Genomic DNA, 17,065 nt, shown 5'->3' on the forward strand with positions numbered 1-17,065 from the left:
TGACAGGGCCTTTTATTGAAGTTAATATACTTTTGTTTGCTCTGAAATGCATAAAAGCACACTGATATGTGTGGGCACACACACACACACACACACACACACACACACACACACACATACACATATATATATATATATATATATATATATATATATATATATATATATATATATATATATACAGTGTGTGTGTGTGTATATGTGTGTATATATATACATATATATATATATATACAGTATCTCACAAAAGTGAGTACACCCCTCACATTTTTGGAAATATTTTATTATATCTTTTCATGTGACAACACTGAAGAAATGACACTTTGCTACAATGTAAAGTAGTGAGTGTACAGATTGTATAACAGTGTAAATTTGCTGTCCCCTCAAACTAACTCAACACACAGCCATTAAACTCTCTGGCGGTAATCCCAAATGTGGCTTGGGGTTAAATTTCAGTACCATTATCAGTAACCCCGAGCCCCACTCGGGATTGCATCTCAGGATCCTGGTCCAGGTTACTTGCCTTGTCACCAGGATCTAGCGATGTCTGTGGGCTGTGTACTCCACCCGATGCTCTGTGTGCCGGGCTCCATTCCCTGCGAGCTTTGCAACTCATGGGGCAGATCCCGGTGGCAAATTCAAAAAGTACAAAAAACATAAAAACACATACAGTACACTGTAATCTTACACTGTAAAATTACTGTATCAAATTATTTCACCTCCCTTTTGTCCCTAGTGCTTTGTTCAGTGTCCTGCATGCAGTTTTATATTATATATACTATTCTTTCTGCCTGGAAACTTGAGATTGTACATGGCTACCAAAAAGTGTCACTTTACATCAAAACAGGTTTAGACCACCTAGAAAACAGCGATAGTAAATTAGAACACTTGTAGAATTGAGCGATAGTGAATTGTGGGGAAATTTATTTTATAATTATTATATTATTATTTTTTATAATTATTTATAGTTATTTATTATATCATAATTTATGATTTTGTGTTTCAAACTTTATCATACCCGGGATGTCTACTAGACTATTGTTTGGACAGATTTAAGTGTGTTATTACCAGGAATTACAGACCTACAATATAAAATGGCAAATTTCTATGCAAAACAATGTACTGCTTTGAGATTCAAAAATCTGACATAATCATACCACCAGGGAGGTTAATGTCTAAACCGCTGGCAACAAAAGTACGTACACCTCTAAGAGAAAATGTCCAAATTAGGACCAACGTGTCACTATTTTGTGTGGCCACCATTATTTTCCAATGAACTGTAGCTCCCCAGTTCCTGCAGCACTCATGCAGCCCCAGACCATGACACTTCCACCACCATGCTTGACTGTAGGCAAGACATACTTGTCTTTGTACTCCACACCTTTTTGCCACCACACACACTTGACACCATCTGAACCAATTAAGTTTATTTTGGTCTCATCATACCACAGGACAGGTTCCAGTAATCCATGTCCTTATGCCCATACACACGACCAGACTTTTCAACATCAAAAGTCTGACGGAATGATTCCGGCAGACTATTCGAACGTGTGTGGGCTGCAGCGGACTTTTGATTTGCAAAAGTCTGACAGACTTTAGAAATGGAACATGTTTCAAATTTTTCCGACAGAACTCTGCCGGACCCAGAAATCCGCTCGTGTGTGTGCTAGTCTGACGGACTAAAACCGACGCTAGGGCAGCTATTGGCTACTGGCTATGAACTTCCTTATTCTAGTCCAGTCATACGTCATCACGTTCGAATCCGTCGGACTTTGGTGTGATTGTGTGTGGCCAAGTCCGTTCATTCGGAAAGTCCGTCAGAACTCTGTCAGAACTCTGTCAGAACTCTGTCAGAACTCCGTCAGAACTCCGTCGAAAGTCTGCCGGACTTAAGTCCTGTCGTGTGTACACGGCATTAGTCTGCTTGTCTTTAGCAAACTGTTTGCAGGCTTTCTTGTGCAACATCTTTAGAAGAGGCTTCCTTGTGGGACAACAGCCATGCAGACCAATTTGATGCAGTGTGTGGCATATGGTCTGAGCACTGACAGGCTGACCCCCCACCCCTTCAACTTCTGCAGCAATGCTGGCAGCACTTATACGTCTTATTTCCCAAAGACAACCTCTGGATATGACGCCGAGCACGTGCACTCAATTTCCTTGGTCAACCATGGAGAGGCCTGTTCTGAGTGGAAGCTGTCCTGATAAACCGCTGTATGGTCTTGGGCACCTTGCTGCAGCTCAGTTTCAAGGTCTTGGCAATCTTCCTATAGCCTATGCCATTTTTATGAAGAGCAACAATTTTTTTTTTCAGATCCTCAGAGTTCCTTGCCATGCTGTGTCATGTTGAACTTCCAGTGACCAGTATGAGAGAGTGAGAGTGATAACACCAAATTTAACATACCTTCTTCCCATTCAAACCTGAGACCTTGTAACACTAACGAGTCACATGACTACGGGGAGGGAAAATGGCTAATTGGGCCCAAATTGAACATTTTCACTTAGGGGTTTACTCACTTTTGTTGTCAGAGGTTTAGACATTAATGGCTGTAAGTTGAGTTATTTTGAGGGGACAGCACATTTTCACTGTTATACAAGCTGTACACTCACTACTTTACATTGTAGCAAAATGTCATTTCTTCAGTGTTGCTCTACATAAAGATGGCTTAGGCTATAAGAAGATTGCCAAGACCCTGAAACTGAGCTGCAGCATGGTGGCCAAGACCATACAGCGGTTTAACCACTTGCTTACTGGGCACTTAAACCCCCCTCAGTCCCAGACCAATTTTCAGCTTTCAGCGCTGATGCACTTTGAGTGACAATTGCGCGGGCATACAACACTGTACCCAAATGAAATTTTTATCATTTTTTTCCCACAAATAGAGCTTTCTTTTGGTGGTATTTAGTTACAGCTCGGAGTTTTATTTTTTGCTAAACAAACAAAAAAAGATGCAAAAAAAAAAAAAAAAAAAATCATGTTTTAATAGTTTGTTATAAAATTTTGCAAACGGGTCATTTTTCTCCTTCATTGAAGTGCGCTGATTAGGCGGCACTGATAGGCTGCATTGGTGGGCACTGATGGGCTGCATTGGTGGGCACTGATGGGCTGCATTGGTGGGCACTGATGGGCTGCACTGGTGGGCACTGATAGGCATAGTTAAGGCGGCACTAATAGGCACAGATAAGGCGGCACCGATGGGCACAGATAAGGCGGCACTGATGGGCAAAGATGGGCACAGATAAGATGGCACGGATGGGTGGCACGGATAAGTGGCACGGATGGGTGGCACGGATGGGCACTGATAGGTACCACAGATAGATGGGACTGATGGGCACTGATAGGTGGCACTGATAGGTGGCTCTGATAGGTGGCACTGCTGGGCACTGATGGGCGGCACTGCTGGGCACTGATGGGCGGCACTGCTGGGCACTGATGGGCGGCACTGGGGTGCAGCACCTTTGAGGCAGATTGGGTGGCACTGTGGGTGGCACTGTGGGGTGGCACTGTGGGTGGCACTGTGGGTGGCACTGTGGGTGGCACTGTGGGCACTATGGGCACTGACAGGGGGCACTGACGGGGGGCACTTACTTTTTCTTTTATTTTACTTCAGGATGGCACTGCGGGAGGCAGGTGGGCACAGGCAGGTGGCAGGTGGTCCCTTGTATTGATGGCCGTGATCGGGACTGATGTCCCGATCACGGCCGCCGGTGATCGGCTTTTTTTTTCTCTCCTCGCGCTGTCAGCGCGAGGAGGAATAATAGCCGATTACCGGCTCCGTTCTATCACATGATCAGCTGTCATTGGCTGACAGCTGATCACGTGATAAGGGGTCGGGATCGACCCCTTACACGGATCGGTGATCAGGCGAGTCTCACGGACTCGCCGATCACAGAGCGCGCCGCGCGCGCCCCTCAGGGGGCGCGCAGGCCGCTCGTAACCAGGACGACGTCAATAGACGTAGTCCTGAAAATGTAGGTCCGCGCTAATGCCGTCATTTGGCAATAGCGCGGATCTGAAGTGGTTAACAGGACAGGTTCCACTCAGAACAGGCCTCGCCATGGTTGACCAAAAAAGTTGATGCACATGTTCAGCGTCATATCCAGAGGTTGTCTTTGGGAAATACATGTATGAGTGCTGCCAGCATTACTGCAGAGGTTGAAGGGGTGGGGGGATCAGCCTTTCAGTGCTCAGATCATTAGCCGCACACTGCATTAAATTGGTCTGCATGGCTGTCGTCCCAGAAGGAAGCCTCTTATAAAGATGATGTACAAGAAAGCCTGCATATCTGCATGTATTAGAGGTGCAGTTCTAATGCACAAACAAAAAATTGTGTCATTTGAACATTCCCCTCCCCTGCAGCCATTACATCTAATAGTTGGTAAGATCCTTCTGACCCCTCAACATAATAACATTGGCCATATAATATATATATATTATCCCTCACTTTTTTGTAAATATTTTATTATATCTTTTCATGTGACAACACTGAAGAAAATGCACTTTACTACAATGTAAAGTAGTGAGTGTACAGCTTGTATAGCAGTGTCAATTTGCTGTCCCCTCAAAATAACTCAACATACAGCAATTAATGTCTAAACCGCTGGCAACAAAATTGGGCCCAATTAGCCATTTTCCCTACTTGGTGTCTTGTGACTCGTTAGTGTTACAAGGTCTTAGGTGTGAATGGGAAGCAGGTGTGCTAAATTTGGTTTTATCGCTCTCACTCTCATACTGGTCACTGGAAGTTCAACATGGCACCTCATGGCAAAGAACACTCAAAGGATCTAAAAAAAAAAAAAGAATTTCTATAAAGATGGCCTAGGCTATAGGAAGATTGCCAAGACCCTGAAACTGAGCTGCAGCATGGTGGCCAAGACCATACAGTGGTTTAACAGGGCAGGGTCTACTCAGGCCTGGTAGAACAAAGAAGTTGAGTGCCCATGCTCAGCATCATATCCAGAGGTTTCCTTTGGGAAATAGACGTATGAGTGCTGCCAGCATTGCTGCAGAGTTTAAAAGGGTTGGGGATCAGCCTGTCAGTGCTCAGACCATACGCCGCACACTGCATTAAATTGGTTTGCATGGCTGTCTTCCCAGAAGGAAGCCTCTTCTAAACAAGATGCACAAGAAAGCCCGCAAACAGTTTGCTGAAGACAAGCAGACTAAGGACATGGATTACTGGAACCATGTCCTGTTGTCTAATGAGACCAAGATAAAAATATTTGGTTCAGATGGTGTCAAACCTGTGTGGCGACAACCAGGTGAGGAGTACAAAGACAAGTGTGTCTTGCCTACAGTCAAGCATTGTGGTGGGAGTGTCATGGTCTGGGGCTGCCTGACTGCTGCTGGCACTGGGGAGCTACAGTTCATTGAGGGAACAATGAATGCCAACATGTACTGTGACATACTGAAGCAGAGCATGATCCCTTCTCTTCGGAGACTGGGCCGCAGGGCAGTATTCCAACATGCTAAGCCAGTGGTTAAAACATTAATGGCTGTGTGTTGAGTTATTTTGATGGGGTAGCAAATTGACACTGTGATACAAGCTGTACACTCACTACTTTACATTGTAGCAAAGTGTAATTTCTTCTGTGTTGTCACATGAAAAGATGTAATAAAATATTTACAAAAATGTGAGGGGTGTACTCACTTTTGTGAGATACTGTATACATTTTTTTGTACTGTGTATATATATATACAGGCATGCACCATTGTGCATATCCCTTGCATGACCAGTAACCTCGGCTGATAATCTGACATACAAGTAAACTGTAGTGATGGAGACACGTTGGAAAGGCAAGGTATGAAATTGTTTTATTTGTTGGAACAGAGGATAATGATTATGTGAGACTGCTGCCTATACAGCTAGAGGGATGCCGACGGCTGCAGCATGAGTGCTGCACACATTTACAACTATTATCCTAATACCATGTAAAGATGCTGTATTATAAAAAAAACATAGAGTTATTTTTAATCTATTGATTTGTTAGTTCATCTTTTTAGGGCACATTTTATCTCTGTAAAGAACGGTGTGTAATTCTCTAGAAAACACTTGTTCGGTTAAATTAAAGGTCAGCCACAGATGCATTAAATTGTATCTGTCCATCATAAACCATGGAAAGGGGTTAGATCAGTATTTCAGAAAATCAATTCACTAGGAGCTAGTGGCACTACTGTAGCACAAGGCATATTATTTAATAGTATTATCTTATTTAATAAGGGGTTCTTATTCCTAAATGCTTTTTCTTAAAACTAAACACCAGGCAGATATAAAATACACTAATCATTGAAGGTATGTGTTCATTGGCAAATGATTAAATGTGTATTTAAATGCAGCTAGTGTAATAACTTCAATTATCTGGTTGTCTCGCTACTCTAATGCCCTGCTTTGGAGAAGGAATACCTCAATTAGTAGCCAATAATGTCTTCTTACAGTGCACATGTGCTGAAAATGGAGCATGCTTAGAGGAGGAGAGAGCAGACAGTGCTGCGGCATCTTAATTATCAAGTCAACACACCAAGGTTGATTTGTTGATCAAGCTGGGCTTGGTCATTCTGTGGCATTATAAACTACTAAATTTAATATTTACGTAAAAGAGTCAGGACCTCCACTGTGTTAACAGAGATCGGCTTCCTGGTTCCACAATTCACTATTAGCCTATTTCTGTAGTTGTGCAGCTTTGCTAACCAAAAGTAAGGTGCAGCAGGTACCTTCTACTAATCAACAGTCAAAGTATCCTTTAATTCGGAAGGTTAAAATCAAAATTTTCATTGAAAATGATGTTAGGGTAAAATACCAGGAGCAAAACAGTTGACATGTTTCAGCCTGTGCAGGCCTTAGTTATATAGATATAGTTATGACTAAGGCCTGCATAGGCTGAAACTCATCACAGCATGACACTGGTAAGGTATTTACCCTCTTTTGAAAAGAATAAAAAAGGATCACAGGGTGGTAGTGCTGTCAGTTCCTTTCACTGTTCCTTCTACTGACCAGCCCCCTGGTCACTACTTTCAGAGGTAGTGACTAGGAGGCTGGTAAGTAAACCAAAGTGTTCCCAGCCTTGAAAGTTGGAAGCACAATCCTAGAACCCTTGGGTACATTGAAGACAGAAAAGGTGAAATGCACTTGGTGTGTTGTGGCTAATAGTACGTGTAGCCACTTCAAGCTGAATGATGGGTATGACATAAAAGGGGACCTACTTGCTGAATACACTGTGCCCCTTACTTTATTAGTTTGTGAAGAGCTGCCCATGATTTAGTGGTCAGAGGTGAAGTTTCCATTGAAGTTGGCGGTTGTAGGTGAAGTGCCTCCTTACAGCGAAGGTCAGTTGCTCCCTTACATTGTTAGTGGTGAAATGACCCCTTATATTGTTGGTCAGTAATGCTGTGCCCTCTTAGATTAGCGATCACCTTGGTATACTGACCGACCTCCTGGTCACTACCTTTAGAGAACCCTAGAACCCTTGGGTACATTAAAGAGAGAAAGGGTGCTATGCACTTAGTGTGCTACCGCTAATGGTACATGTAGCCACATCAAGCTGAATGGTGGGTATGACTTAGAAGGGTTTGGTTACACAGAAAGTGAACTTATTTGCTGAATACACTGTGCCCCCTTACATTAGTGGTCCATGGAGAGGTCCCCCTACTTTAGAGGTCAGAGGTGAAATTTATGTTCGTGGTTGAAGGTGAAATGCCTCCTTACTAATGTAAATATATAGGTGATGACTAATAATTATTATTGTAATTATTAGTGTTACTATGGAAACAGGAGTGTATACTATGTAAACTCCGCTCCAGTTTTTAATTAACTTCCGCAGCAACTCGATTCTCCAGAGAGATTAGCATTTATTGGATCCCAAAACAAAACAGATGTACAGACAGGGTATTTTATATCTAATACAGAACATACATTTTATACATACATTTACACTGAAGGTCAGTTGCTCCCTTACATTGGTAGTCAATGGTGAAATTACCCCTTATGTTGTTGGCCGGTGGTGGTGTACCGTCCTAGATTAGTGATCATTATTTGGCACTCTTACTTTGGTGGTCAGTGCTGTAGTGCTGACTTATGTTGATGGTTAGTGGTGTACTACACCCAATGTTGCTGGTCTGTGGCAAAGTGCCCTCTTACGTGGATTGTCAGTTAATGCTAAAAAGATTATAGGTGTCAATGGTTTCTTACTGGAGAGACTATGCTGCCTCATTTGGTTCCACTGAGCAATGATAGTACCAAACCTGTGCAGCCACAGTCAGATGAGAGGTCACTCTGTCTCAACACTGACTATTTGTCAAGAAATTTAGCTTTAAAACATATGCAAAGCCAAATTTCGTTTTAGTTTTGAAGAGGGAATGGTTAAGACACCTGTCAGTTAACAGCCTTCTTTCACTTTGAGACCCAGAAATAGAACAGGAAATGATAGAAAAAGGGAGAGGACATTCCCTCTAAGGCTTGATTCACATCTATGCATGTTGCTTTGGAGCGTTTTTGCAGTGCTTTTTGTGGTGCTTGTTGCATTTTTTGGACACGCCTTTTTACCGCGATTTTGTTGCGTTTTGCATTTTTTAACACATTTTTTAAAAGAAAAAAACGCAAATCGCGGAAAAATCGCGGTTAAAAACATGGTACTTGCATTTTTGATGTGGGTCCATTGACTTCTATTACATGCAAAACGCTGCATTTTGCATGAAAAAGAGTCCCCGACCCTTTCCAAAAATGCAGAGGCACAAAAATGCATTGATGTGAACATGTTCCATAGGAACCCATGTTAAAAAATTTCCCTGCATTTCTGCAAAATGCAAAATGCATCAAAAAACGTGTTAGTGTGAACCAAGCCTAAGACAGCCGTCTCTGGCATAGGTGTCTCCACTGGAAGATTTCCCCTAACTTTTTGTTCCTGTAGAACTCTAAACCTTTGGATTTCCCTCTTTTTGTACAAGAGACATGGGTTACCATGATAAATAAAGAGGATAAATCTCCTCAATGGAGACACGGGCAGCAATAAAAACCATATTCCACACTCAAAACTAAAACATTTTACGCTTTAAAGTGACACTAGGTGCTCATGCACACGGACGTTTTAAAAAACTGGCTGCAAAGCTAGCGATTTTTACCGCGTTTTGCATTGGCGTTTTTGCACGTTTTTTAGCGTTAAGTAGCGTTTTTTAAAGAAACACATCTCTTGGCTATAGCACTCAGAGAACAAAGAAAATATGTTGCGCGTTTATGCGCATTTTTCCATGATTCGCGTTTTTACAGCTCTAGATCAGCGCCACGGAGCGCACTGGTCCTGTTTTTTTTTTACAGATTAAAAACGCCTATGCCATTTGCAGCTCAAAAACGCCTAGGTGGGCTCAAAAAAGCGACTGTAAAAACGTCTGTGTGCATGAGGCCTATAGCTTATCTTTGTTTTAATTAAAATAAAAAAGAGGTTTATACTTAAAGTGTTACTAAACCCATAACAATAAAATCAGTCTGTATATGCAGTAAAGCATGCTTATACTGAATGGGGAATCTAAGGGGTTAATCCTCTGCATTGTATAAAAAGACTCATTAATCTGCCTTTGGAGGCACTCTGCACATACTCAGTTTGGTGTGTATTGCTAGGGTTTTTTTTTAATTCTTGGGAGGGTGCATGAGATCAGCACAGGGCCAATCAGCACTGTCAAGACAGAGGGCCAGGGCATCCAGCAGCCTCATAGGACAGTCAGAGGAGAATGAAAACTTCTCCTACAAGCTTTAACCAGACACTGATAGAAGTCACAAGACTGCTATATACTACTGTTGAGAAAGGCATATAGTGGAGCTGCACGATTCTGGCTAAAAGGAAAATCACAATTTTTTTGCTTAGAATAAAGATCAAAATTTTCTCACAATTCTCGTGGTGTAACATTATCTTTCACATTATACAAAAAAATCGGGCCAACTTTACTGTTTAATTTAGTTTAGTTTTTTTTTTTTTTGCTCAAATATAGTGTGACATAAAATATTGCATCAATCGCCATTTTATTCCCTACGGTCTCTGCTAAAATAAAAAAAAATGTTTATATATATATATATATATATATATAAAATGTTTGGGGGTTCCAAGTAATTTTCTAGCAAAAAATACAGTCTTTAAGTGGTTAAACTTCCCTCATTCACAAACCTAAGTTCATTCCTTTGATCTAAGAATGAAAAGTTACAATGTTTATAGTGATCAACCAGTGCAGACAATGTTGTTAAAAACTTGGCAGGCTGCCCTTTTCTTTTTGTGAGCAGAGAACTCTCTACACAGGTTAGATGAATGAATCTGGAAATTCTGCATAGGGATCGTTGAATCAAGATCACGATTTTTCAACAATTAATCGTGCAGCTCTAGTATTTAGCAGATTATATTTACGAAAATATTTGCATTTTCATGTTGTGTGTACTGTGGGAGACCAGATATAGTGAATGCAGAGTTCTGGGTTTAGTAATACTTAAACTACTCTGTGCAACGATATTGCATAGAACTGTCCCTTATTCTTTAGTAGTCCCTTTCTGGCATTGTCCACTCCTTCTTTTTGCAGGTGCTCCATGTGGGCACGCTGCCAAGCCCATACCCCCCCCCCCGCCCCCCGGTCCCTCCACACTGGATTTTACTGAGAGCTCCTATGAGACAAAGAGGTGAAGGGAGAGGACTTGCAACCCGGGACAGCACTTTATCAGATTAGACAGGTAAGTAGTGGGGGAGGGGAGGTTAAAAAACAATAGTTAAACATTTTTTATATTAATGCAGGAAATTCATTAAAGTAGAGGTCCACCCTAACACTAAAATCTCTACAGGCTTTTATAATCTAAGACTAACCTATCTAGCCCTGTAAAGAAGAAATCGCTATATATAGCTTTTTTTTTAAAGCCGCTTCGGTCCGGTCTCCAGTGGAAGAAGCTCTGCAGAAGAGACAGCCGACAACGGCTGGGAAATGCCTGGGAAGTGACATTATCCATAGGCTTACTATGGGGCTTCCGTTGTCGGCTGTCTCTCCTGCACCTGCCTACACAGCGAAATCACCACTGACAGCTCAGAGTGGGACCTAACCGGCTTCAAAAAAGGTATGTATAGTGATTTCTTCTTTACAGAGCTAGATAGGCTAGTCTTAGATCGTGGATGTCTGTAGATTTAGAGATTTTAGTGTTAGAGTGGACTTCTACTTTAAGGTAAAAAAGTTTTACACCGGGGGGTCTCCAAACTTTCTAAACAAAGAGCCAGTTTACTGTCCTTCAGGCTTTAGAGGGGCCGAACTGTGGCCAGTAGGAGTAGAAAATGTTGTAGTGTGGGAGCAAACAATATCTCATCATTGGTGTCAGTGGGAGGAAAAGTGCCCCTCCATTGGTGTTAATTGCAGAAATGATGCCCTATTTTTAGTTTCAGTTTTTTGTATTGTTGGTGTCAGCGGTGGTAATTATGACCAATTGTTGGTGTCAGTGGGAGGAACAGTTCCTCATATAAGTTGGAGAAATAGTGCCCCAAGGGCCAGATAAAGACAAACAAAGGACCACATTTGGCCCCCAGGCAGCAGCTTGGAGACCACTGGTTTAGACTTTAGAACCACTTTAAACAACTAGAAACACCCTCTTCTGTACCTTTAAGAAACGTATTCTGGTGTATATACAGCACTGGTTGGGATCCTATGGTTTAGATTGCTTAATATATCTATTAAAAATGATGTCTGAAGCTGATATGCAAATTAGCTCACCTTTTAAACCAGACGCTTAGAATAATTTGCCCTTAGTACTTGCTCTGCCGTCAGATGATTGGGAATCATTGAGAACTAAGATGTGCCCAACCTCCATACACTTTCAGTACAAGTTTCTTTTAAGGAACCATAAAGCATGTGAATCACTAACAACAATAGAAAAGACTTGATATATATATATATATATATATATATATATATATATATATATATATATATATATATATACACACACACACACACTTTAGCAATTCTGCTATCTCTGTTTATTTCATGATACTTTGGATTTTGCAGACTTTTCTTTAATAATACACGCCTATTCCAACTAATAGGAAGACGACTTCAGAAACAATGCTGCCCTCTCCTTCTTGCCTTTGCTTGACCTGATCCTGTCTTTCCAGGCAGGAATATGATGAAAGATATGGGTTTTATGAAGCTGTACATAGAGAAAACTATGGCAACAGAAACTACCGTTATGATCCTACGGCTACTGTCTCTGCAGAAGCAGGTACATTCTTCCTACTGTTTGGTTCAATGTATAGTGGTAGCTGATGACTGGTATAACTATTTTAATTCGTTTCAAGCATTTAGTATGTTCTTTTTCCCCCCCTGTACCTCAATGTGATTTAATTATGAAAAAAAGCCATAAGCATCTCTTTTGCCTACATACTCTGTGTTAAAATGTGTCTCTTGTTATTATATCAGAAAGCTGGGAGGTATGCAATAGCGCAGGGGTCTCCAAACTTTCTAAACAAAGGGCCATTTTACTGTCCTTAAGACTTTAGGAGGTCTGAACTGTGGCCAGTGAAAGTAGAAAATGCCCCGGAGTAAGTGAAACTAGAGGCATGGTGGTCACTGGGAGTATGTAAAATTTATAGCGCCTTTAGTCAGTTTTAGTTATGCCCTATCTTTGGTGTCAGTGGGAAGAATTGTGCTCCATCGTTGGTGTCAGTGGGAGGAATCATACTCCATTGATTGGAAAGGGATGGTCGGCCGTCAGGATGCCATACAAAAAATATTTATTTTTTAAGCAAACATGTACAATTCTGTAAAAACAGCCTACGCGTTTCAGATGTTAGTCCTTAGTCATAGCTGGGTTCTGAACATACTTTTCCAAACTCTGGTACGTTGGAGGTGTCAGCAGCCTTGAGGTCTGAGCATCGAGTGAAGATGTTATGTGGGAAGGCTGCAGTGCCCCATCATTGGTGTCAGTCAAAGGAATAGAGTTTCATTGTTCGTGTCAGTAGAAATAATGGTCCCTCATATCTGTGTGAGGAACAGTGTTCCAAGGGCCAGATAAAGACAAACAAAGGGCCACATCCAGCCCAGAGGCCCACACTGCAATAGAGGGTTTCAGGAGGTGGCAGGAAGGAAGGAGTATGCCAAAACACTGACTTCCTAGCTGAAGTGCAGCCTAGTTTTCTGGGGATGCAGTGTAATCTTGAGGATTTGTAAAACTATCAGTAAAGTCAGAAGTAATTTAATAGCTTAGGAACAAATTCAGGTTTGCTTCAAAGGAATCCTATCCCAAGAGAAATACTGGACATTCTTAACTACTTCAGGAACAGCATGTTAAACATCTTCCTCTCCAGGCCCTTTTTCAGTTTTCAATGCTCTTATAGTTTGACAATTACTCAGTCATGCAACACTATACCCAAATTAATTTTAAATATTTTTTGGAGAAAGGAGGAAGAGGCTGAAAGGGTGGGCATAGTCGGCACTCTTAATGAGTACCTGTGACAGAGGTCCATGGTTTTATTAATGCCCATTGCATTGGAAGAGTATGACTGCAGGGGTAGGGGTGGGTACAAGGGCAAAAGATTGTAACTAAAGCCACTGCCATCAGCAGGGGTCCTTTACATTGATTGTAATTACCATCCCTTGTGCTGATTTTTTTTATTGTATGTTTTGACTAAACTTAGATTTTAATGTACAAGTCACATACAGTGGGAGGGTTGCAGGATTTAAACTAGGTTTACTGGGCTTCAGTTTGTGAATGAACAGGAAGCCGCTCAGCAAAGAGCACTTTCCATACGTTCACTGTCCAGGGTAGCTAAGGCTGCATAGAAAGGGGCTGGGGAAGCTCTGCCCTCAGTCTCTTTCTCTCTGTTTAGACCCTTGATATTTCACCAAGCCCCCAATGGGGCTCCTAAAAAAAATGTAAACTGCCCTACTGACACCAATCTTTGCTCTATTGACACCGTCCACTGCTCTGCTGATATACACACGTGTGTTTGCACTATGGGGTGCACACCCTAATGCAATAGGATGCACACACCAATGTATTAAATCTTTATTACAGTTGTGCTCATAAGTTTACATACCTTGGCAGAATATATGATTTCTTGGCCATTTTTCAGAGAATATGAATAATAACACAAAAACATTTCTTTCACTCATGGTTAGTGTTTGGCTGAAGCTATTTATTATCAATCAACTGTGTTTACTCTTTTTAGATCATAATCACAACAGAAACAACCAAATTACCCTGATCAAAAGTTTACATACCCCAGTTCTTAAAGCGTAAGTAAACCCATCCATAAAACAGTTTACTTTCCGGCACATGCCGAAAATGTAACGCTCCCATTGGTTGTGCTCTCAACTAAACTAAACTGTCAAACCAACCAATGGCTGGTGTTATAACTGATCACATGTGCAGAATCATGGCAGTTTTAAACGATGGCATCTTCCTTGGCTGAAAACAATAGGGGACTTTACTTCCACTTTAATACCGTGTATTTCCCCCTTTAACATCAATGACAGCTTGAAGTCGTTTGTGGTATTTGTGGATGAGGCTCTTTATCTTCTCAGATGGTAAAGCTGCCCATTCCTCTTGGCAAAAGCCTCCAGTTCCTGTAAATTCTTAGGCTGTCTTACATGAACTGCACATTTGAGATCTCCCCAGAATGGCTCAATGATATTGAGATCAGGAGACCGAGATGGCCACTCCAGAACCTTCACTTTATTCTGCTGTAGCCAATGACAGGTCAGCTTGGCCTTGTGTTTTGGATCATTGTCATGTTGTCAATGTCCAAATACGTCCCATGCGCAGCTTCCTGGCTGATGAATGCAAATGTTCCACCAGTATTTTTTGATAACATACTGCATTCATCTTGCCATCAATTTTGACCAAATTTCCTTTGCCTTTGTAGCTCACACATTGCCAAAACATCAGCGATCCACTTCTGTGTTTCACAGTAGGAATGGTGTACCTTTCATCATGGGCCTTGTTGACTCCTCTCCAAATGAAGTGTTTATGGTTGTGGCCAAAAGCTCAATTTTGGTCTCATCACTCCAAATGACTTTGTGCCAGAAGGTTTGAGGCTTGTCTCTGTGCTGTTTGACATATTGTAAGCGGGATACTTTGTGGCATTTGCGTAGTAATGGCTTTCTTCTGATGACTCGACCATGCAGCCCATCTTTCTTCAAAGTGCCTCCTTAGTTTGCATCTTGAAACAGCCACACCACATGTTTTCAGAGAGTCCTGCATCTCATCTGAAGTTGTTTATGGGTTTTCTTTGCATCCTGAACAATTTTCCTGGCAGTTGTGGCTGAAATTTTAGTTGGTCTACCTGACTCTGGTTTGGTTTCAACAGACCCCTTTCTTGATTAGAGTTTGAACACTGCTGATTGGCATTCTCAATTCCTTGGATATCTTTTTATTTTGCTTTCCTACAGTTCAACTACCTTTTCCCGCAGATCCTTTGACAATTCTTTTGCTTTCCCCATGACTCAGAATCCAGAAACGTCAGTGCAGCACTGGATGAAAGATGTAAGGATCTGTCAGCAGTTCAGATACTCATTGACCTTTTATACACGCACACTAATTACAAGCAAACAGATCACGGGTGAGGATGGTTACCTTTAATAGCCATTCAAACTTGTGTCAACTTGTGTGCATGTTATCAGGCCAAAATCGCTCGGGTATGTAAACTTTTGATCAGGGTCATTTGGGTAGTTTCTGTTCTGATTATGATTTAAAAAGAGTAAACACAGTAGATTGATAATAAATAGCTTCAGCCAAACACTAATTATGAGTGAGTGAAAAGTTTTTGTGTTATCATTCGTATCTGAAAAATGGCCAATAAATCATAAATTCTGCCAGGATTTGTAAACTTATGATACCTATTGCAAATGTGGAAGCTCAGCACTGCCTGTATATTTATGGCAGCCTGTGTTTGATTGACTAAAGAAGACATTCATGTCTGCTGGAAAAGGAGTGGGTATACACCTTATTTCAATTATTTAGAGGTCTGTATAATCTGATCTCTGCTGCTGTTCAGTCTGATTTCACAACAGTGATGGGTTCTTTGAAAATTCTGTAGAAAGTTCATCACCTGCTTCACAACAGAATTGTTTAAAAGGGAAAAATCTGCGCTAACCGGTTATAATTGATTAACGAGGTACAAATGACCTCAAATAAACACAATGTGCAACAATGTGCAAAGGTATGTGAAATTTTTTTTTGGAGTATATAAACTCCACCTGAAAAAACATTGCCAGGTGCTGCAACTAAAAAAACTTGAATATAGGGTTAAGTGTAAGTGAAAAAGAGCTTCAATTGCGCAACCTAGGTGAGGTTTAGTGAGATAATATAAATAAATAAATCATCAAATATTATCAACAAATCAGTAAATAATATAAGTGACAAATAGTGTCGTTCATCATTTTTTTTTTTTTGTTCAATAAGTTTTTATTATTTTTAGGAAAGGCATAGTGTACATCACATTAAGATACAACCGACCATTTCAAAAGAACTTATTGTGTAAATACAATGTCACACTATTACTCTATAGGTAACAATTGCAAACGTACTAACTAGGTAGGCAGCTCCTCCAAAGAGCTATATAGCTCATCGAGTCATGTTATTGTTCATGCCCATATTTATAGAGTAAAGAATAGAAGCATAAAGTCCAGAAAAGTATGAAAGAGCAGAGAGATAAAGAGGGTGGGGGGGGGGTGGAGGCTAGGGTAGGTACCCAGCCAAGAGAGCTCCTCAGAACGCATAACACCACAGGTTTTTAGTCATTATGTCTATACTTGTTCATTTTTGAGACAGTATTTCAGCATAGGTGGCAGAAAACTTGAAGATGAGCCAGCAAGACCATATCTTGCATGATATTTTCCATCTGGTATATCTTATCTACCTCCAGCAACCACAATCTGATGGAGGGGATTTTCCGTTGCTTCCAAAATTTTGGGATGAGAGTCTTCGTGGCATTAAGTTAATGGGGGGTGATAGATCTCTTATATGGTCCCACTGGCTCATCTGTACAGTGAAACAGTATTTTCCAAGGGTCATTTTTCAGCTTATTACCCTGAATTTTCTCTATCCAGTATATGATATTA

The 17,065-nt window shown here is 41.2% G+C and overlaps 1 protein-coding gene across 2 annotated transcripts in view; it reads left to right on the forward strand.

Annotated features, from left to right (window-relative positions):
- The window catches only part of SEC16B (SEC16 homolog B, endoplasmic reticulum export factor), a 392,979-nt gene that overhangs the window by 22,775 nt on the left and 353,139 nt on the right, over positions 1–17,065 (forward strand). For both annotated transcript variants that reach the window (XM_077453184.1, XM_077453185.1), the window contains one exon: positions 12,118–12,224. In XM_077453184.1, the coding sequence (XP_077309310.1) occupies positions 12,118–12,224 (107 nt within the window). The remainder of the gene's footprint in view (positions 1–12,117; positions 12,225–17,065) is intronic.

Source organism: Lithobates pipiens, unplaced genomic scaffold (assembly GCF_037356315.1).
Source record: "Lithobates pipiens isolate NorthernLeopardFrog02 unplaced genomic scaffold, aLitPip1_a1.2 Scaffold_23, whole genome shotgun sequence".
Taxonomy (NCBI): domain Eukaryota; kingdom Metazoa; phylum Chordata; class Amphibia; order Anura; family Ranidae; genus Lithobates; species Lithobates pipiens.